General features: G+C 52.9%; 1 protein-coding gene across 2 annotated transcripts in view; it reads left to right on the top strand.

The window, feature by feature from the left end:
• The first annotated feature begins 432 nt into the window (after positions 1 to 432).
• The window catches only part of PRKX (protein kinase cAMP-dependent X-linked catalytic subunit), an 84,624-nt gene continuing 62,442 nt past the window's right edge, over positions 433 to 22,614 (top strand). The window contains exon 1 of one of the 2 annotated variants that reach the window (XM_060003063.1): positions 433 to 938. In XM_060003063.1, coding sequence (XP_059859046.1) covers positions 773 to 938 — 166 coding nt within the window. In that variant the 5' untranslated portion in view covers positions 433 to 772. The remainder of the gene's footprint in view (positions 939 to 22,614) is intronic. The other variant, XM_060003062.1, reaches the window with a different exon arrangement.

The raw sequence follows: 22,614 nt of genomic DNA on the forward strand, positions 1-22,614 counted from the left end.
AGCCACGCCCTCCCGCTCCCCAGCCGGTCCCGCCTTCCCCCAGCCTTCCGGGCTGGGGCGCAGGGGGCGCGGGGACAGGCCTGCGCGTCTCCCGGGGGAGCTCGGCCGAGACCCCATCCCTGGGGCGCCCCGGGGCGCGGAGGCCGCGCAAGCAACCTCGTCGCCCGCGCCCGCGCCAGCGCCCGCCCCAGAATGGCGGGAGAGGCTCCTGGCGCCCGGGCCCTGAGGTCCCAGGGCTGGGGCGCGGAGGGGGCGGGGCGCGGCGGCGCGGGCCACACCCCCAGCCGGGCGGGCTGAGTCCGGGCCGGCGCCCGGGTGGGCGGAGGGAGCGCGCGGCCCCGCCCAGGCCGCTTCCGCCCGGCCCCCCAGCAGCGCGCACGCAGCGCCCGCGCGGCGGCGGCGGGCGCGGGACGAGAGGAATGAACAGGCGGCCGGGCGGCCGCGGCCAGAACCCCGCCTCGCGCCCGCCCGCCCGGGCCGCGTCCCCCGCCCAGGCCACGCCGCGCCCGCCCTCAGAGGCCGCTGGCTACTCCCACCGGCTGCCGCCGCCGCGCCTGCCCTGAGCGCCGCCCCGCGCCCAGCCATTGTCCCCGCCGCGCCGCCTGCTGCGCCCGGCCGCCGACCGGGAGGCGGGGGCCGCGCATGGGTGGGCGCCGCTGATGCCGCCGCCGCCGCCGCCGCCGCCGCGCCGCCCTCCGAGGCTGCGTCCCGGGAAGCCCGGCCCCCCGCGCCCCCCGGCCCGGCCCGGCGCCCCGGACCTGAGCGCGCCCCCATGGAGGCGCCCGGGCTGGCCAAGGCGGCCGCGGCGGACGCCGACGCCCGAGAGAGCTCGGGGGAGACCCCCGACGGCGCGCCCGCGCACTTCCCCGGCCCCGGGGCGCCCTCGCCGGAGCCGCCCGCCTACCGCCCGCAGGACTTCGACACGCTGGCCACCGTGGGTGAGTGCGACGCGCGGGGACCCGGCCCGCTGGGGCGCTCGGCGCCGCCCGGGAAGCCGGCGTCAGACAAAAGGCTTGTGTGCGGTCGCCCGGCCGCCGCCCGGGGAGGGCCCTGCCTGGTCCCGCCTGCTCGGGATCTCCGCGCGGGGCTCCCCGTGCGCCCTAGGTCCGCTGAACGCCCCGAGACTTGGAGGGCTTCCTTCCGGCCCCCGAGAGCCTCCCCACCTGCGGGCGCTCTGCCCCGCACCTCCGAAGTCTCCTGTTTTAGACCTTCCCTCCCGCCCCCCAGCAACCTCCCCGGTGTCTGGGCCCCCCCGACGTCACAGAACTTGCTGGGGTCACGTCACATTGAGGGCGGCGGCGGCCGCGGAGACCCTTGCAGACCTCACCTTGGCCAGGCTCCCCCTCTCCCCCGCGTCAGGATGCTCCCGCCTGGACTTGAGAGCGTATCTGGAACTGGGAGGTCAGGTGTCCCGTGGCGTTTTAGGGGCGCGGGGCGGCGTTGGGGGTGAATTACGCATTTCCTTATCCTGCCGTATTTTCCGTCTGTGTATCCGGAACTGGGCATTTCTTTTATCCGGCACTGATTTCCTTTTTGTCGTCCTCCTTTGAACCTGACCACTCCTAGGCAGCTGGAAACGTGAAGTCTCCAGTCCCATGAGTGCCTGGATCCCAAAACGTGTTGGTGTATGGAGCCCGCCCTGAGTGGGTCAGACTATCCCGACTCCGCGAGGGCGCTGCCTTCAGGCTGTGGGCTCAAGCCAGCCTGTGGCTTCTTAGCAACCCTTTGTTGCTAAGGGAGTTGTCCCAACCTGTCAGGAAAGAATCAGTGGGGAAGGGGGCACATACCGTAAATGACCCTGGAGCAGGGGTACCCAGGTACTTCTTCGGGCCCTTCCCCACCCTCTCTTGGAAGGGAGGAAGCATTGGCCTCAAGGGCATGGCTTGGGCTTTCATATGACCAAGGGGCACAGCCAGAGTGGCATTAAAACCACTCAGAGTGGCCTTGAAACCTTCCCTTTTCCGTCAGTAGCCTTTTGCCCGTATGTAGTTGGCTGTGAGGAAGGGGTGCCCAGGAAGCCTCGTTTGGGACGGAGGGGACAGGAGGCACCCTCCCTCTCTCCTGTTTCTCTCCTCCTCTCCCTCCAAGCCTTCTTGTCCATCTCCTCCTTCATCTTCTTTCTCTCTCTCTGTCCATCTCTCCCTCCCTTTCCTGTTTTTCTCTCTCTCTGTGTGTCTCTCTGTCTCATCTTCTCCATCTTCTCTCTCTCTCCCTTTCTTTTTCTCTGTCTCTCCCTCCCTCCCTCCCTCCCTCTGGGGCGCTCTGCAGGGCTGCTTTAAAAGCTGGCTGTGTTTTGCAGGGTAGGAGATGAGGATAGAAACCTAGACCAGTGCAGTCATACCGGTAGGTGGAAACACAATTCAACAATGGAAAGTTGGTGGAGGACCCGGCGGCCCTTGGCACACAGCGCTGGCAACTGGATCTGTTTTGGGCACTTAAGCAAGTCTATTGTGAAAGGTGCCAGGGCATCAGGCGGGGCGTGGGCTGGTGGGTGGGCTGCGGACGTGGCGTAGCCCGGTGTCTGCAGCTGCCTGGGGGCCCTTTGGGCGCTGCCTAGTGGCCATAGGGTGCCCAGTGAGTCATCTTGTCCTTAAAAATAGAAAGTCACTGGCTCTGGGGACCGAGCAGGGCCGGGTGGGGGGGAAATGAGCTCTCCAGTTGTCTTTCCCTTTCTTAATGAAGAAGATACTTGCTCTTCAAGGATAACTTCCTGTGGGTTCCAAGGGTGTGAAGGGAGAGCCAGGTCACACGTGTTCAGGATGTTGGACCAGCAAGGGCCTGGGACCCAGGGGGTGTGTGTGTGTGTGGCTTTGCAGTTTTGGTGGCTTTTTAAAATCACCTTTTGCCAGAACTTTCTTTAATATTCCAGATTTATCTGCGCATGGTTAATCTAAGAGAGTAAGAATAAGCTTTTAAAAAATCCCAAACCCATCAGAGGTGTTAGAGTTTCCAGTAACGTTAGACCATGAGGTGTCATGGACAAAAGTGAGGGGCTATGTTGGGCTCTTTACCCACAGTTAGAACGCAGTTGGGGCCAGCATGGTGCCTCTTCATCCTAAGCTTCGGGCCCAGGAAACTTAAGTTCCCTTTTGACTGCCCTGGACCCATCCCTAACTGTCCCCCATCGCAAACAGGCACCCCCAGTGGCTCTGAATCGTCTGAGGCCATCTGTATGCATTTCTCCAGCTGAGCAAGGCTGTCTTCCACAACTTGAAACGAACCCACACACAAAACAGAAGACAAAAAAAACATCCTAACAAACCTCTCAGCCTTTCTTAACATAACCACAATCCCCACGCCCTTGGAACCTTCCAGAATGAGTCAGGGTGGAAGGACCGGGCCGGCTGGGCTTGTCCTCCACCCTGAAGTTCTGGCCTCACACAATTGTGCATTTTCACCTGGTCTGATCTCCACTCTTTTTCTCACCAACAGGTGTTTTTTTCATCCTTTTCTTTTGCCTGTGAGCTGGGCCCCGGGGGAGGCGCCTGTGGGACAGAATTGCTGACTCACAATCCCCCAAGGACGGTTGTGACGATCAGCGCAGGTGGAACGCAGCAGGTGGGCACAGATGTGCTTCTCCATGATTTAGCAAAACCGGCAGTGGCTGTTCAGATGGCAGGACCCCCCAGGAGGGTTGGCACCAGGATACCGAGACCCAGCTGGAAGCCGACGGCCCAGTTCACGGGGCGGCATGACACCTTGGAGATAGAATAAGGAGGAAAGTCAGTGACCAGTAAGGTCTCAGATGCTCTTATTCTGTGCTCCTCAATAAACTGTCTATGGGAAGTTGTCCGTGTTCTAGGTTGATTAGCCCTCCACAAATTCAGACAGCTTGGAAGAAAGCTTAGCTTATGTTGGTGAAAAATCTCATGGGCATTTTGGTGTTGTTGTTGTTGGGGGTAGGAGTTTATTAGTTTATTCATTTATTTTTGCTGTGTTGGGTCTTCGTTTCTGTGCGAGGGCTTTCTCTAGTTGTGGCAAGCGGGGGCTGCTCTTCGTCGCGGTGCGCGGGCCTCTCACTATCGCGGCCTCTCTTATTGCGGAGCACAGGCTCCAGACGCGCAGGCTCAGTAGTTGTGGCTCACGGGCCTAGTTGCTCCGCGGCATGTGGGATCCTCCCAGACCAGGGCTCGAACCTGTGTCCCCTGCATTAGCAGGCAGATTCTCAACCACTGCGCCACCAGAGAAGCCCCAACATGGGCATTTTTTAAAGAGCGTGGAAGAGACCTTGGGTCCTGTCTTGGCCAAACTGATTTCATAGATTGAAAAACAGGCCCAGTTACAGAAGGAATGGTGTGCAGCCCCCCGGTCCACATTCCTGGTCCAGGTAACCAAGCTTGATTTCTCGCTATGAGCACGAACAATGGTGCTATTAAAGATAAATGTTTTGAAATAATGATAGGTGCACGGGGGATTCCAAAACCTGCACCTAGTCCCATGCACCCTTCATGAAGTTTTCCCCCGTGATGTCTTCTGTAGGTGTCACACAATATCAAAACCAGGACGCACGCCGTCGTGGGGTCCATCCTGCTAAGAGACCACAGACCTTCATCAGTGCTCCGACCTTTCATGGGAACTCCTTTGAGCTTGTGAGGAGCGGGCATGCGTTTGGTTTTGTGCAGTTTTATCCTGTACATCCGTCTGGGCAGCCACCAGCCCCGAGATCGAGGCACAAAGCTCATTCCCTGACCACAGAAACGCGCTCACGCCTGACACTTGTATTTTTTTACTATCACGTCACACTGTCAGAAAGTTGTATTTTCTTTAGACCGAGGAGACCTTCCGTAGTGAGTAATTAAACCTGCACTGTTGTCTCTTACTTTCATTTTCCTCCCTGCTGATAAGATTGTCTCATGCACCCTTGGTTCCCCAGAACCGGCCCTAATTTTTTTCTCTCCCACCAGGGACTCCCAAAGCATCACCGGGAGCAGCACGCCCTGGAGGCGGGTGGAATCCGCAGTGGGGAGATTTCCCACTGCATGTGAATGGCTTCTCCCGGGGCGATGTTGACAGAAGCCTTTAGGAGGGAATGTTGCTTACGGTGTAGTGATACCCAGAAAATTGTGTTCACCTTTTAATCTGATTTACCTTGAGTGGGCGTGAATGGTAGTTTCAACTTAAGAGCATCAGAGGAACTTCGAAAGTTGGGTAAAATACGAGAAAAGAATGTTTCTTTTTATAAAATTACGGAAAATACTAGAAAAGAATATTTCGTCTTACAGAAGTCCTGCAGGCTGTTCCTCCTCATTTAAAAAAAACTTTTACTTGTTTTTTGGCCACTGCCGGTGGCATGTGGGATGTCAGTTCCCTGACCAGGGATCGAACCCTGGCCGCCTGCAGTGGAAGCGCGGAGTCTTAACCGCTGGACCGCCGGGGAAGCCCCTGTTCCTTCTCATTTTTAAAAAATTGTAGTGAAATTCACATAACACAAAAGGAACCATTTCAAAGGGAACCGTGCCGTGGCGCTTTACACGTTCACAAAGTCGCACGACCCTCATCTCTGTGAGGTTCCAGAACATTTTCGTCTGCTGCCCCCGCAGGGCGACCCCAAATCTGTGAGCAGTCACCCCCTATTTCCTCCGGCTGCTGGGAACCCCCATCTGCTCTCTGTCTCCGTGGATCTGTCTGTTTCGTGTCGTCTTCATCTTACACACTCTGCTTTCTTACTTTGCATCTCCAAGGGGACGGCGGGGTGGGGGGAGGGGGGGGACTTTGGGAAGAGAAGCTTAGGAGATGCACAGCCAATAGTTCCCTGCTCAGGAGGAGAAAAGGAAAATGCACCAGAGGATAGAAAGTGTGGGATGGGGGGGGCGGTCAGGTGAAGACTAGCCAGGAGGAGAAACGTGCAGGCAGTGAGAGAGGCAGGGGTGAGCCAACGAGTCACAGACACGTGCACACAGAACCCGCTGTCCTGGGTCGGATCGAGTCCCCTTCTCCCCCGAAATTCAGGTCCTCTCAGAACCTGGGAACCGGGACCTCGTTTGGAAACAGGGTCTCTGCAGATGGGATGAAGTGAAGGGTCTGAGATGAGGTCCTCCTGGAGGAGGGTGGCCCTACATCCAATGACAGGGTCCTTCTAAGAGACAGAAGAGGAGAGACCCAGGCACAGGAGAAGCCCCGGGAAGACAGAGGAAGAGACAGGAGGGAGGCGGCCACAAGCCCAGGGACGCCTGGAGCCCCCAGAAGCTGGAAGGGGCGGGAAGGACCCTCCCCTGGAGCCTCTGGAGGGAGCATGGCCCTGGGACACCTTGACCTCAGACGTCTGGTCCCCAGGACTGGGGGAGGACGGATGCCTGTGGCTTTAAGCTCACAGTTTGTGGGAGCCCCAGGAAACTAATACACCTGCCAGAGAGGACTGCAGAGTTGATTTCTGTGTGGCCTTACAGCTTGGTCCATCAGGCAGTTTCCCCACATCCTTGGAGGTGGAGGACACCAGGTTACATGTGTTTTCCGAGGGCGTCCTCATCCCACGCAGCATGTGGGCGTGGCTAAAGCAGAGTCCACTGTTTGACAGAGGTCATCCCCCGAGCTGGATGGGGCGGAGTTAGTTCCCATGTGGTCAGGCCAAGCTTCGCCATGTTGAATCCATCCCGACCTTGTTGTCTTGATTGGTACCAGCTGCCATGACAGAATACCGTCCCCTGGGTGTCTTACCACAATGCAGATGGATTTCTCCCAGCTCTGGAGGCCGCAAGTTCGAGATCAGGGTGCCAGCGTGGTTGGGTTTTGGTGAGAGTTTCTCTCCTGGGTCGCACTGGCTGTCTTCTTGCTGTGTGCTCAGATGGTGGAGAGTGGAAAGCTCTTATAAGGACGCTAATCCCATCCTGGGAACCCCACTCTCATGACCTCATCTCGTCCTAATTACTTCACAGAGACCCACCTCCGGATACCGTCACATTGGTGCAGAGGGGATAGGGCTTCAGCGTGGGAATTTGGGGGGGCACAGACATCCAGTCCATAACACTGGGTTGACTCCTCCTTACATGTCACCCTGGCTTCTTTCTCCTGAGCTTCTGCCTTTGGGGTGCAGGTGGCTGTCCAAGCAACAGCCTCACCTTGCCACATCCTGGATTCCTTACAGGAGGACACCTCTCTCCCTGGATCTGGGGACGACCCTCCTTGTCCCGACCTGGCTCATGCATGGGGACGAGGACATGACGCCATGATGCTGGTCTCAGACCTGCTTCCGGGATGGGTCTCTCCACAGTTGGGGACCACCAAGGAGGCCTTGTCTGTCACTGCAAGAAAAGGGCAGAAGCACCCCGTGACACAGACACACGCTTCCCCTTTCCGGGGTCACTTGAAGCTTGTGAGCACGATGTTCTTCTTGAGAAACACGTGTTCAGGATTCTCAGTGCCTCCTTCAGTCTCAGGAGCAACTTCTTGGGGCTTTCTTGGTATTTTCCCCCAAGTTTGTTTGCTTATTTTCAAACACCCACATGTCACCACCTTCACACCATTTAAAACGTTTCCCCTTTTCTTTGAAAACTACAAATGCTCTTTCTTGCTGGGAAGAACAGTAAAGAACTGAGACAAGAAGGTTCTTTAGAGAACCTAACAGAAAAGAATCAGGGGTAAATCCAAGGTTTGGGGTTTACATGATTGGAAAGCTGTACCACCCCTTGGAGACACTGAGGGGGTTAGGGATGGAGCAGTGTTGGGGGGAAAAGCCCAGGGGTACCGTTCGGGACATGGTTAGTTTGATCTGCCTGGGAGGTGTCTTTGTCGTTATCTACATCGTCTCCGTCCCCTTCCGCCACCTGCTGCCACATCCTGCCACCCTCCACCAGCATCACCTGCATCACTTCTGACCCTCGGGGAACTTTCGTTTAATGGAAACTCACGGAAGGTGGTTGTAACGTGAACAATTCAGTGGCACAGTGCTGTGCCACCACCGCCTCTGTCTGGTTCTAAAACATTTTCGTCATCCCCCGAAGGACACGCTCTGCCCGTCAGGCAGTCACTCCCCGGCCCCTGGCGAACGCTAACCCACGTCTCTGTGGCTTTGCGCGTGCTGGACGTTTCGCGTCAGTGGAATCCTACACTGTCTGGCCTTTCGTGTCCGGCTTCTCACCGAGCTTCACATTCTTGAATTTTATCCTGGTAGCCTGTGTGAGTGCCTCATTCCTTTCTAGGCTGAGTCATGTTTCATTGTGCTGGATGGACCCCATTTTGTTTCTCCTGTTGCATGCATTTGCTTAGAGAAACAATGTACCACAGCCTGGGCGGCTTAAACAATAGACATTTATTTTCACACAGCCCTGGAGGCCGGAATCTGAGATCCAGGCGTGGGCAGGGCTGGGTTCCTCCCGAGGCCTCTCTCCTGGGCGTGTAGACGGCCGTCTCCTCCCTGTGTCCTCATGGGGTCGCCTCTCTCTGCGCGTCTGTGTCCTGATCTCCTCTTCTTATAAGGAACCAGTGCTATGGGATCACGGCCCACCCTAATGACCTCATTTTACCTAAAGACCCCATCTCCAAATACAGCCGCATCCTGAGGTGCTGGGGGTCAGGACTTCAAGATGAAATCCTTTGGGTGGAGGGACGCAGTTCAGCCCACGACACCATGAACCTTTCAATGCATCGTATGGTACCTCAGCCTCCTTGGCGTTCCCATGATGCACTAGTTGAGCCTCACCCCAGGTGGACTTGGCTCATTGCATCCAGGGTAGGCACCATAGTATCATCACCCTCATCATCACCAGCGTCACCTTTTCCAAACACAGGCTCATCTCGTGTTCCAGGACATACGGTAGCGTCTTTGCGTGGCTTTGGCGCTGACTCCTCTCAGCACACCTGTCGTGCGTCCACCCCTCCGATGCTCAGAGCACCTCCGTCTTCTGACCCCGGAGTCAGGGAGCCGGGGAGGGGAGGGGGGCGGGCAGGGCCCGCACAGGGAGCCCAGTGCAAGCTCCACTTCCCGTGGTCTCCTGTTGGGATCTCTCGCGTGGCCTTTCCCACCTGTGGGCTACTGGAACAAATGACCTCGAACTCAGTGGCTTAAAACAACATGCATTGATTAACCTGCAGTTCCAAGGGTTAGGAGTCTGGAAATGGTATTACTGGTTGTTTTTTTTCCTTTCTTTCTTTGTTTTTTGGCCGTGCTGTGCAGCTCGCAGGATCTCAGTTCTCCAGTGCTCTCGGCAGTGAAAGGTCCCAGCCCTAACCACTGGACCGCCAGGGAATTCCCAGCATGGCTGGGTTAAAAACCAAGGCGTGGGCAAGGCTGTGTGCCTTTGGGAGACTCCAGGGGAGAATTCTTTCCTGGCCTTTTGCAGCTCCTAGAAGCCGCCCGCATTCCTTTGTTTATGATAATCTTCCTTCGTCATTGAAGACGGCATTGCCGGGTCAACCCTTCTCATGCCGTTTCTCTCCTGCTTCTCTCGGCTCCTTCTAAGGACCCCACTGGATTCACCCAGCTAACCCAGGGGCATCTCGCTATTAAGGCTCTGCTGATTCACCTCTGTGGTTAGCTCCTTGAAACTCAGTTCCCCTCGGCCACGTAAATGAACGCGTCCCCGGGTTCTGGGGATGACGACAAGGACATCTTATTCTGTGTATCGTGCACTGATGCTTCTACTCTTCTGTGTGCGCCTCTCCTGAGACGCAGCACCGCTTTGGAGGACGTGGCGGGTGGATGGCTGCGCCCAGCCTGGCCTCAGCCCTGGTCTGACAGCCTTGACTTCCACAAACGGAGGGACCGCAGTTAGCAGTAAAAAGCTCTTCCGTTACTACCCGGGAGGAGAAACGGGAGATCCACTGACGGACAGACGGGGCTGGAAATGGGGTGTGTGTGTGCGCGTGCCCGTGCGCGCTGGGGAAGGGGTTCATGAGTTACCTGAGGCTGTCACATCTTTGCCCTCTTTTGAGGGGCTGGAATGGTGTCACCACTGACTGCCACGTCCCCGGCCAAGCAGCACCAGTTCTCGTGTTGCAAGAGAAAGGCCAGTGACGGGACTGCTCCAAGATGAGATGACAAAGCCTCATACCTTCGAGGAGCTTCTGGCCCCGGGATGGACCTTTAGACACACGGCTGTGACCCGTGCGGAGGCAGGTGTGGTTAGCCACGTGGAATCCCAGAAACCAAGCTGGTGTCCACGCGGGGGCGGGAGGTAACGGCGGCAGTGGGCGGTTTCTTCTCAAGGAGTCTTGAGCATGTTCATTGACTGGACAACACGGGGACGTTTATTTATCTTTTTTTTTGAGGAACTTGGCAGGCTCTCCCCCTGCTTCCCCGAGGTTACCCTTGGAAGAATAATAAAAGCAACACTATGAAGGCGTCTAAGCAGCTCCTAATTCCAGCAGCGTCGTGCCCCGCCTGCGTTTCACGGGGAGGACGGATCTGCGATACTGCGCTGGGTCGGGTGCCCAGGACTGCATCTCTCGCTACACCCCTACGGCACTCCAGTAAACGTCCGCTTGGCATCTGGGTTGCGTCTGCAAGTAAGAGCATATGTTACAAATAGCTCTTCATTGCCTTTGGAGTTAGCCGTGGAGGACTCCAGTCACGCATCCTGAGTGTCCCCGAGGCTCGTCCCATTGGAACGCGCCCCGTACCGGCCAAGGCCGCGGATGGAGTGGGCGCATGTGTTCTACGATGCAGGTCCTTTCCTCCTCCGGAACGGACCGTCCTGCTGCCCTGGGGCGTAGGAACGTGAAGGGGGCATTCTCCATGTGGGTGGCTGTCACCCGTCCTGTGAGTCACCGTGTCCCCGTGTAGGGGCTCCCGTCGGACCCCTCTGGGCCGTCCTTCCAGCCTTTATTTCGCGCCAGGTGCTGCCGCGGCCTCCCCAGCACCTGCTTGGCCCAGTGCCTCCCGCTTAGTCTAGGAGGTCTGTCAAGACTAGACTCTGGGCGTCCGAGGTCCCCTCCCACTGGGTGATTCCATGCTTGAAAAAAAGATCCACCTTCCGCCCCTTGCACATCTGTTCACCCCACTCACCACTGGAAATTCACGCTGGCTTTCCCTCCAGTTACAGGAAAAACAAACCGTCTCCCGGAGTCCCTGCTCAAACGCGTGAGTTCCTGAAAATCGTTGCACCCAGCGCTCCCACGTCGTGCGCTGCTCTCTATACGCATCCTCTGGACGTGTCCTTTGGACACGGTTTTGATGAGGTGGGCTCATGGAAGGCGTTTGGAGGGCAGCCTCCCCAGGGTTCCTGTAACACAGTTGACAGTGATTTGGGTCGATGATGTCACTCTGCTGCCTCATTATCTCGGGAGCCAGTTCACTGAACAAAGGACCAGAACGGGCAGATCTGAGGGCTGGGTGTGGCGGGCAGGGCTCCGCTGCTCACAGGACGGCCTTTGTAACGCCGAGGGCACCTGGCGTCTGAGGTTGCAGGGGCAGACAGAAGCAGGGCTCGTGTGCCCACGCCTGCTTGTGCCTGGGTGTGTGCAGTCTGGGGGGGACGGCTAGCAGGGAGCGAGGAGAGGTGGGTAGTTAGCCAGCTGGTGTTTGCGGACAATTCCAAAAACATTCAGCACAGATTGAAAACTCTCGCTTGGAGGGTTCCCCCCCCGCCCCCCTAAATCGAACGGGCACCCAGAAGGCCAGCTATCTAGAGTTTCCTCTTGTGGAAATTCTGCCTGGGTGCTAGTTTCCATTTATCCTCACACCGTAGGGGAAAAAAACATTTACCCAGAAAAAAACCAAACACCAGTGAGTCAGAGTATTGGCTCCTTGAATATAGTCATGGTTGGCAGTGATTTTACTCATGAAGACGTTCATTTCGTTGATCCTCCGAAAGATGAGTTAGCGCGTTCTTTTGGTAACAGGTTCTGAGGTATCCGTTGTATTGATTTGGGTCAAAGCCGCAGCTTCTCGTTGTCTCCATTATTTTTTCTCTATTGATTTCTTGTTTTCTTTTATTATTATTATTTATTTCACTGCACTGCGTCTTAGTCGTGGCACGGGGCATCTGGTTCCTTGACCAGGGATCAGATCCGTGCCCCCTGCAGTGGAAGCGTGGAGTCTTAGCCACTGGACCACCAGGGAAGTCTCTTTTGTTTTCAAGTTCATTGTTTTCTGCTTGTAAAGTCAGTAAAGACCTAACACAGAGACGCCGGTTAGGTCTTTATTTCTGCTTGCTTTTGGTTTTTGTTACTCTTCTTTGGGTAGGCTTTTTCTTTCTTTCTTTCTTTCTTTTTTGGGTCTTTATTTACTTTTCCTGGTAGTAACATGTTGTATTTTGATTGAGATTCTGGGCTACTCCTCTGAGCCTCCCAGAGGGCCATGGAAGAAAGGGAATCGTGACCCAGGAGAACCGCTAAGCCTGCGTCATCTTTTCCCACCCTCCCAGGGCACCTTGGTCGTTGGGGGAGTCTTGTGTTCTATGCACTGTGGCTGGTGGACCCTCTTGCAGGTCTGTTTCCCTCTCCCAGCTGCTGCTGCTTTCGTGACAGTTCCCCCTCCACAAATGAAAACCCGCAGCTGCTTCCCTGGGGAGAACCAGCCACAGAAATAAGCAGGGAGAACAGCGAGTCGGCGGCCACCTGCTCCAGCCTGTTTCTGAGCGCAGTGCATTTCAGGACAGCCGCTCGGCTTCCTTAAAAGCAAAAGTAAAACGAGGGCGCCGTCAGCTTTAGACGTCAGCTTTACAATCCCCGTCTAGAACTGGGGATGCCATTGGCAAAACCGTCCGTGGGAAGGGTGGGGGGTGGGGGTGTGGACCGGGTTCTTCACCTCCTGGGCTATCGGCGGGAGGTCTTCTACCTTTGTAAAAGGGGAAACCGACTTCTTTCTTTAGTTGTCCAGTGACTTTCCGTGCTGCTGTTTCTCCCTGCATGACTGCATACACAGGTGTGCACACACCCACGTACACTGGAAGGTTTTTGGCTGAGGGGGTGAGAACCCTTCTGGCTGTTGAAAACACTCCAGTTCTCCGGACGTTGCCAAATACTCTGATGAAACCTGAGACCGGCCACCTCTTTGGATGGGAAAAGCCATCTCCTGTTGCCAGGCCCGCTGCCTAGCCTTCCTGTCAAGTCAGCAGGGCAGGTCGTTCCTAGGTAGACAGTCCCGAGTCTGCGCCAGAAGGTGGTTTCTGAATTGTCCCTTCAGAATGTTTTTGTTCTGGAAACAGTGCAACCTCTGACGGTCCAGGTTCCAGGCTGCTTCCTTTGCGGTCCAGGGTCCACGCTGCTTCTTTTGCAGCCTAGAAAAGAGTAATGAATCGTGACAGACATCACACAGGGATAGGAAAGTAGAAGGCAGGGTTAGTCTAAAATGAGGACGCCAGCCCAGCCCAGGAATCGCTCAGTAGCACAGATAGCAGGAGTCTTGCATGTGGATTCCTGAAAGACCACAGATTTGCAGGGGGGCCATCGAGATGGAGTGAGCAGCTTTTGTCAAGGCTCTGGAGGAATTGGAGACATTGTCTTTCTATCGATTTTATTTGTTGCCAGCATTAAACTTGACTTCCCGAGTGGCTGGCATGAAACAGGTCTCTGGCTGTCCTGACTCTGCATGGACTGGCCGTGCCCGGGTTTGTAGAGCAGTGTACTTGGGGTTATGAACATGTTCTCTGGCTCCAGCTGGGCAAGGCTCAGGCACGGGCATTGGGAGACACTCACTTCTGTCTTCTTAGTAGATGTTTGGATTCCATGTGCTTTCCCGGGACGTGGTTCGCCTGTGTCGTGCAAAGATGAAGGGTGGACGTTCACCCCAACCTGGGGCCACGGGGGACTTTTAAGATGACTCCTGGGGACCCTTAGGTCGCTCCCTCCCAGACCCCCTGGTCTCCGTCCTTAGTCTTTGGGGAATGAGGGTTATGCTGTGGGAATTGGATATCCTTGGCAGGTAGGAAGTCCTGGAGGAAGACGGTTGAGGGAAGGTAGGTCTTTGTCACATTCCCAAATGACACCTTTGATCTTGGGGAGAAGGTTGTGGTTTGAAGTAGGAATCATCAGAAAGACTTTGAATGGGGAGACAGTTATATTTGATTATGTGTCGTTTGTTCAGGTTTTCAGAATGCCCGTATTTAGTGCCGTGAGCTCTTAAATGATCACAAAATAGACACTAAATGAGAATGAAAAGGGCGGATTGTAATACCTAACAGACTCAACTCAAAATGTGTCTGCTTTGCAGAGCCTAAACTAAAAAGACTGTAAAAATATTTCTTTATCCAGTTTGGAAAATGCTGGCTCTTGCGAAATAGTCTATTTAAGAGGCAGAATGAAATGCCTCTTGAAAGACCGCGTCGGTTACGCGATGGGTTGCTACGGTCGGTCCATAGCTGAGATGCAAGTGGTTCTCCAAGTGGGGTCCTGGGGCCCATGGGAGTTCCTTGTGGGACTCTGAGGTCACTATGACTTTCGTAAGAATACGAAAGCATTATTTGCTTTTTTTTCCTCTCTCCTTCTCGCATGAGTGTTGGGTGGCGTTTCCAGTGGCCGCCTGACGTGGGATCATGGTTGCCTCTTTGACCACCGGTGAAATGCATCCTGGAGGGCTCTTGCGTTTTCTGTATTTTTGTTTTACTTGTTACTGTGGCTGCTATCGAGAGGCACCCCCAAGCCCCACACCAACAGACGCTCCTCAGGGATCTCGATAGGTTTCTAGCGCATCCAGAAATCCTGAGATCAGAGAGTCTGAGAGGTGCTGCTTGGAGCGTGGGGGGCTCTGAAGTGGACATTGACGGGCTTGCAGGTGCCCTGGGTCTGTGTCTACCACACAGTGTGTGCATCACTCTGTACCCTGGGGCACAGTAGGGACCCCAGAAGATTTGTCCAGCCAGACACTGGAAGAATGGATGTGTTGCTGGCTGTCAGTTACGCTGGCGAGAGTTCAGAGCCTGAGGTCAGTTGGAAGAATGGAAGGGTCACCTCTCAGGGATGTGATCAGCAACAGAGAGAAGAGACGAGGATCGGGGTCGGGGCTTTAGAAGAAGAAAGCTTCTTGTGCTCCGGGAACCCAGCGGTTGCTCAGCTGGGGGATATTTCAGCAGGATCCATGCTTTCCATTAACCATCACGTGAACGGTCTAAACATTGTAAAGACTATTATGCAACTTCAGTACAGTTTTCCGTTACCAAGAATAAGTCTAGGGCTAAACCCTGACCCTCCCCCATCATGAAATAAGGATGATTCTCAGTAGTTTGGGAGCAGCATGGCGGCCTCAGCGCTGTCACGCAAATGAGCCAGGCTCCCGAGGAGACGCCGCAGGACCAGTTCAGCAAGTTCGCGTGCCTCGTTCTTGAGTCGTCTGCCTCTCCTGGATTCTCTCACGGCAAACTTCTCCTGTTCTTGGATTCTATAGAGCAGCGCGGTCCAAGAGAACTGGGTGCCGTGAGGACCATGTCCTACAATCTATGTTGCTATGGTGACCAGCTGAGGTACCAGCTTCTTTTTTTAAAATTTATTTTATTGAAGTATAGTTGGTGTACAGTATTGTGTTCGTTTCAGGTGTACAGCAAAGCAAAGTGATTCGGTGATACACGTGTAACATTCTTTTCCATGATGGTTTGTCACAGGATATTGAATAGAGTTCCCTGTGCTCCACAGCAGGACCTTGTTATCTATCCATCCTACACATAATAGTTTGCATCCGCTAATCCCAAGCTCCCACTCCATCCCTCCCCCACCTCCCCTCCCCCTTGGCAACCACAGGTCTGTTTTCTATGTCTGTGAGCCTATTTCTGTTTTGTAAATAAGTTCATCTGTGTTGTATTTTAGATTTCACATATAAGTGACGTCATATGATATTTGTCTTTCTCTTTCTGAGTTACCCCACTTAGTATGATAATCTCTAGGTCCATCCATTGTTGCTGCCAGTGGCATTATTTCATTCTTTTTCATGGCTGAGTAATATTCCATTGTATATATGCACCACATCTTCTTTATCTATTTCTCTGTCGATGGGCATTTAGGCTTCTATGTCTTGGCTGTTGTGAACAGTGCTGCTATGAACATAGGGGTGCATATGTCTTTCCGGATTACAGTTTTGTCTGGATATATGCCCAGGAGTGGGATTGCTGGGTCATCATCAACTTCCTTATTTGACTCCACCTCACTTCATTGGACTTTAAATAAGCCACATGTGTCTGGTGACTACCTCATTGGACAGCACAGCTTACACACCTAAGAATCTCAGCAGTCGTATAGGTCAACAAAATCAGACGTCAGAATTCCTTCCTTCTGGGGTGCCACTACCTCAGGATCGTTTTTAAGTGATTTCTCAGACACTGTTAGGGATACCAATGGAAACAGCTCTTTAATAAAATTCTCGGCTGTCCCCTGATTCATTACGATACCTGGGATAAATGATACGTCAAAAAGACCTCCTTTCCCTAGTATAAGTGAATGTCCAGAGGCATACGTGTATTTTCCAAAAGTGATTGAATACCAGATGCCATTTTCTAAACATCTGTGGTTGCACGTTCCACACGGACCCCTTATAGCATCTCTTCTGTTTCTATATGAACCATATTCTTGTGGTTACTTGAGGATTTCATAACAAAACACTTTCAAATGGGCAAAACACCTTCACTGATGGGAAGATGGAGTTTGTCAGCAGAAGACAAGCTACATCTTCCTTGAGAAGATGTAGCGAAAGTTACAGTTTTAAATATATTTACACACAGGCATAGTTCACTTTATCGCACTTCGCAGATGCCGCGTTTTTTTACAAATTGACGGTGTAGCAGCCCCGCCTCGAGCAAGCCTGTTGGTGCCACTTTTCCAACAGCACTTGCTCCCTTTGTGTCTCTGGGTCACATTGTGGTCGTTCTCGCCATATTTCAAACGTTTTCATTGTGATGATATGTGTCGTGGTATCTGTGACCAGGGAACTTGGATGTTACTGCAACGAGTCCCTGAAGGCTCGGAGGATGGTTTGCAGTTTTTAGCAAGAAGCTATTGTAAAACGAAGGTCTGTACATTGTTTTTTTAGACAGAATGCTATTGCACACTTAACAGACTACAGGGGAGTCTGTCAACTGGGAAAGATCACTTTTATACGCCCTGGAAAACCAGAAAAATTCCTGTGACTCGATTTATTGCCATATTTGATTTATTGAGTTGGTCTGGAACCCAACTTGTGTCTCTGAGGTCTGCCTGTGTGTGTGTGTGTGTGTGTGTGTGTGTAATTTATTTCCGGCCTCTCTCCATTGTAAATATCATCAGAGACTTTTTTATTAATTAATTTTTATTGCAGTATAGTTGCTTTACAGTGTTGCGTTAGTTTCTGCTGTACAGCAAAGTGAATCGGCTCTACGTATCCATTTATCCCCTCTTTTTTGGATTTCCTTCCTGTTTAGGTCACCCCAGAGCACTGAGTAGAGTTCCCTGTGCTACACAGTAGCTTCGCATTAGTTGTTTATCGTATACATAGTATCAGTAGTGCAGAGACGTCTGATGTCGTGTGGCAACCTGACTGCACACAGATGCCACCTGCTTGCTGGTACGTGCGCACACGCGCGCGCACACACACACACACACACACACACACACACACACACACACACACACACACACACACACACACACACACACACCCCATAGTCTCCCTCTCCCAAGTTTCCATTAAACTGATAATACAGTTTATTTTCAGGAACACAGGAATAACGTAGGTACAGACAGTCGTCACGAAGGAGCTGCAGGTGTCACGCACAGGTTAGAAGTTGCATCAGACTTCGGGGCAGCCCAGAGCACATGCCAGCGTGTACGACAGTGTGGACGAAGCAGCATGGGGAGGGCGGAACACGCCAGACCCCAGACGAGCTGTGACAAGAGTGAGCATTGAGTGGGCCTTCCCGGGCGGCCCAGGGGTTAGGACTCGGTGCTCTCACTGCCGAGGGCCCGGGTTCGATCCCTGGTTGCGGAACGGGGATCCCCGCAAGCCACACGGCGGGGCCAAAAAAAAAAAAAAGTAAGGCTTGAGTAAGGAAGCTCAGGGATCCCTGGAGAACTCTACAGCTCCTGTGATGAGCACGGTGCCCAGAAAACCATCAGCGCTGTTGGAACAGTTTATTCAGTAAAGAGACGGAAGGCAGTGGTTGCCCTCTAAGGGTAACGTTCTCCTAATGCTCTCATGCCGAGGGTCCCAGCCTCACTCACACGTGGAAACTTGAGTTTCCTCTGAAGGCCCTCATTCTTAACAGGAAACAGCCACCAAACTCTCCTTGTTGGATAGGTTTACACAGTCTGAGACATCAAGATAGCAGAAGACTTGAGATCCCAGAGAAAGCCAATAATTCAGGGAACCTAAGAGAAGGTGAAAACAAGGGAACGTAAGGAATTTTGTTAAAAGTCTCACTTTGAGTCATTTTCAGAGAAGTTTGACAAGATACTGTATCCATCAACAATAATAGGGAAGTTCCAATAAGAGAGAAACAGAAGAGTTTCCAACAGGATGGCTGGGTATTACAAAGGAGAATTTTCTAAAGTCCAAAGGGTGATCTGATCCATGCTTGTGACTGTAGTTATCATCCTGGAGCTGGTGGCCAAAGGCACAGCCGTCACCTGCACCTTGCTCTTGCGAGCTGCAGGGTGGTCTCCAAGGCAGACCCTGTTGGGTGGGTTTGTCTCTCTCTCCCCGACATCCAGGGGGCCCCTTATATTAATTTCCCGGGGCTCTTGTTACAAATCGTTACAAACCAGGTGACCTACAGAAACAGGAATCCATCCTCCCCCAGTCCTGGAGACCAGACGTGTGAGGTCAAGGTGTCCCAGGGCCGTGGTCCCTCCAGAGGCTCCGGGGGAGGGTCCTTCCTGCCTCTTCCAGCTTCTGGGGGCTCCAGGCGTCCCTGGACTTGTGGCCGCGTCCCTCCCGTCTCTGCCTTCCAGCTTCACAGGGCTTCTCCTCTGTGTTTGTGTCTCTCCTCTTCTGTGTCTTAGAAGGACCCTGTCATTAGATGTAGGGCCACCCTCCTCCAGGAGGACCTCATCTCAGACTCTTCACTTCATCACATCTGCAGAGACCCTGTTTCCAAATAACGTCCCATCCTAAGGTTCTGGGTGGACATGAATCTTTGGGGGCTCGATTGAACCCAGTAAGTACATCCCTGCTCCTCCAGACATCCGCAGGGTCCAACATGGAACTTGTCACCACCCTCCCCAAAACAGAACAACTCAGTGGGCCCTTTGGACACCTGCCAGGGTTTCCTGTCTTTTTTTTTTCTTTCTTTCTTAGAGCATACACTGTATACTTTTAGAGTGAATTATGCATAAAAGTCTGTGCAAACAATAACATATACTACAATAACATTCTCAAAAGATCTTACTGTATTTTAGCGTTGTTAAGTTATATAAAATACATCTTCATAAAAGTACAGGCTCTTTTTTCAAGTTTTAAATCACGACCTTCTCAGATGCCTCAGTGCTACCCTGTGGGCATCTCCTCCCTCCCTCTCCCAGCCCATCCCCTCCAGCCTCATGCAGGATCTGTTCTTTCGCTCCACACTAGTCTTTCGTCCTTCCTACTGGCTTCTGCAACCGCAGGGAAATCTCTGAAACAAAACGGAAAGCACGCCGAACTCAGAGGAGTCAGTCACTTCCCCCTGCCCGCCGTGTGAGTTCCTGTAATCTGTTGCCTAAAGAACACAGTGGAAGGATTTCAGAATCCCTGCCTTCTCTTGCCCTGTTTCCTCCATCCTCACAAATCTCCATTGTCTCTGTGGCCTTTGCTATCCTTAATTTCCTTTTTTTTTAATTTTTAATTATTTTATTTTAGTTTAGTTTTTTGGCTGCATTGGGTCTTCGTTGCTGCGTGCGGGCTTTCTCTAGTTGCGGCGAGTGGGGGCTACTCTTCCTTGCGGTACGCAGGCTTCTCATTGCGGTGGCTTCTCTTGTTGCGGAGCACGGACTCTAGGCGCAAGGGCTTCAGTAGTTGTGGCACGTGGGCTCTAGTTGTGGCACGTGGGCTCAGTAGTTGTGGTACATGGGCTCAGTAGTTGTGGCTCGCAGGCTCTAGAGCACAGGCTCAGTAGTTGTCGAGCACGGGCTTAGTTGCTCCGCGGCATGTGGGATCTTCCCGGACCAGGGCTCGAACCTGTGTCCCCTGCATTGGTAGGCAGATTCTTAGCCTCTGTGCCACCAGGGAAGTCCCACCCGTCCTTAACTTCAGTGAGCCTCTACTTTCCAGTCCGCCCCACCCTCCAATTTCCACTGGAAACTTCCCTTCCTCAGAAACGAACGTCTGTCCCGACCTTCACCCCAAGGTGAGGTCCATCCGTATGTACCTCAGCACACCTGTGTCCTGAAGTCCTGCAGCCTTAGAAGCCCCTGAAACACAGATGAGCGCATCAGAGTCAGGATGGCTGTTGTCATTAACGTTTACTGTCAGCCTTTCCCGCACGATGGTAACAAAACTAAGATATCAGGGAACAGCGTTGTGTGGATTGTGGCTGTTTCTGAATCGTGCAGAGCGTCCAACACACAGCAATATTTCAGTAGTTTTTTTTTAATACTTATTTATCTGGTTGCACTGGGTCTTAGTTGCGGCTCGCGGGCTCCTTGGTTGCAGCGTGCGAACTCTTAGTTGTGGCATGCACGTGGCATCTAGTTCCCTGACCAGATATCGAACCTGGGCCCCCTGCACTGGGAGTGCGGAGTCTTAAGCACTGCACCACCAGGGAAGTCCCGGACCCCGTTTTTGCTTAGAGAGCTAGGTGGTCTTCACAGCGTGGGCCACACAAACCATCTGTTGTCAGAGGTACAGCATTCTCTACATTTCCAGAGGGGCAAGTTGACACTTGACGCAGGAATTGAGCGTGAGCTGAGTTGCGGCACCTTGAAGGCTGTCCAGTATGACAGCTGCTGGCCACGTGAAAGACGATCAAAGCCAGTCGCCCAGTCTCTGGAGCCGCTGTGAGCTTGTGGCCACGGGTTGGACGGCACGGACGTAGACTGTTTCTGTCACCACAGAAAGTTCGACTGGGCTGTCTTGCTCCAAGTTGGTGCTTCTGAACGGGGGGCAATGCTGCCCCCAGTGGACACTTGGCAGAGTCTGGAGACATTATTGATGGTTACACCTGGGGGGATGGAGACCAGGGAAGCTGGGCCCAGCACGCCCCGCATCTGAGATTCATCCAGCCCCAGTGTCAGTAGTGGTGAGGCAGAGAAACTCTGCGTTGACATGAGAGACCCTGTCTGTCTGTCTGTCTGTCTATCAATCATCTATCCATCCACCTATCATTATTATATCTATGCACCATCTATCAAAACTATAAATCTTTCATCTATCCATATCTATCTATCCATCTGTCATTTACCACTCTACCTATTATCTATTTATCCATCTACTGTCTGTCTCTATTTCTCTATCATCTATCTACCATCTCTGTATTTCTCTATTATGTATGTATGTATCTATCTATTCCTATATCACCCATCCATTTATCATCTGTCTTCTGTATCTTTCTATCCATGTATCCATCCATCCATCCATTTATTACCTTTTTCTATCTAGCTGTCATCTGTCATCACTCTTACTTATCATCTACCACCTACCTGTTATCTATCTTCTATCTGTCGTCCATCTGTCATCCATCTGTCTATACCAGTGGTCTTCAACCAAGGGGATTCTGCTCCTCGGGGGGACACTTGACAATGTCTGGAGGCATTTGGGGTGTCACACATGCGGGGGGGGTGTCTCCTGACATGTGGCGGGTGGAGACCAGGGATCGTGCTCCACAGCCCACAGTGCCCAGCACACGCCCTCCCCCCCAACCCCCGAATTATCTAACCCAGAGTGTCAGTTACGCTGAGGGGCATTGTTCGTAACTTTGCGGGGTGCTATGACATCATCACGTCCCACCCTGAATGCAGTACCAGGCTGTGACTTTTAACCTGCCCGGATGGTGTTGTCAGAATACAAAGGCCAGCCTTTGTGCTCCTGGGTGAAGAGTCACCCAGCGCGGTTCCAGGTCCCTCACATCTGCTCCTGGGGAGCCCAGTGCAGGGCCAGGGATTCCAGGCGTTTCCTTGTGTTACATTCCTTAGCGTTGGGGTTGGTGTGAGGGACTTCCTGTGTTTCTTTTTTCTTGCGTGATTATACACTTTGTATCTTTCTTAAGAGAGAGTGTAGCTTAGTAATTAATCTGTAAATAGAAGAATTGTGTGTCTGAAATATCTGTTCTGCAGGAGGGCTCTGTGAAAGGGAATGTGGCTTGACCCAGCAACATTTTGAGAGAACTGATTGTTTTTGTTTTTTTTAAATCTGTCTAGACTAGTGAACTCACAACTCTAACCCCTCCCACCCAGGGCTCAGCTGAATTGTGTCCAGTTTAATCAGCTGATCTTTGAAGGTTCCAAGTTTAAAAAGAAAAAATCCTCAGAGCTTTATCCAAAGCACACATTTTTGGGGGTAAATTTTGCTTATTAAGAGATAATTCACAAACCGTAAAATTCACCCTTTCAAAGTGTACAGTTCCACAGTTCTAATTTTAATCTGAGTTAGCACACATTCTTTAATAAACACCTTCTAAAGGTTTTTTTTTTTCGCCTGTAAAACAGAAGTTTGTACTAGTTTGCAGCCGTAATTTCCAAAAGCCAACTTTGAAAAGGAGAACTGCAGGCTTGGGACACATGATGTCATGCATTGTAGTTTATAAGCTTTTCTGATGTTACCTTAAAGGGGGGAAACCTCAAAGAAAAGAACTGGGTTTTACAATGATA

The sequence above is a fragment of the Delphinus delphis genome, chromosome X (genome assembly GCF_949987515.2).
Source record: "Delphinus delphis chromosome X, mDelDel1.2, whole genome shotgun sequence".
Lineage (NCBI taxonomy): Eukaryota > Metazoa > Chordata > Mammalia > Artiodactyla > Delphinidae > Delphinus > Delphinus delphis.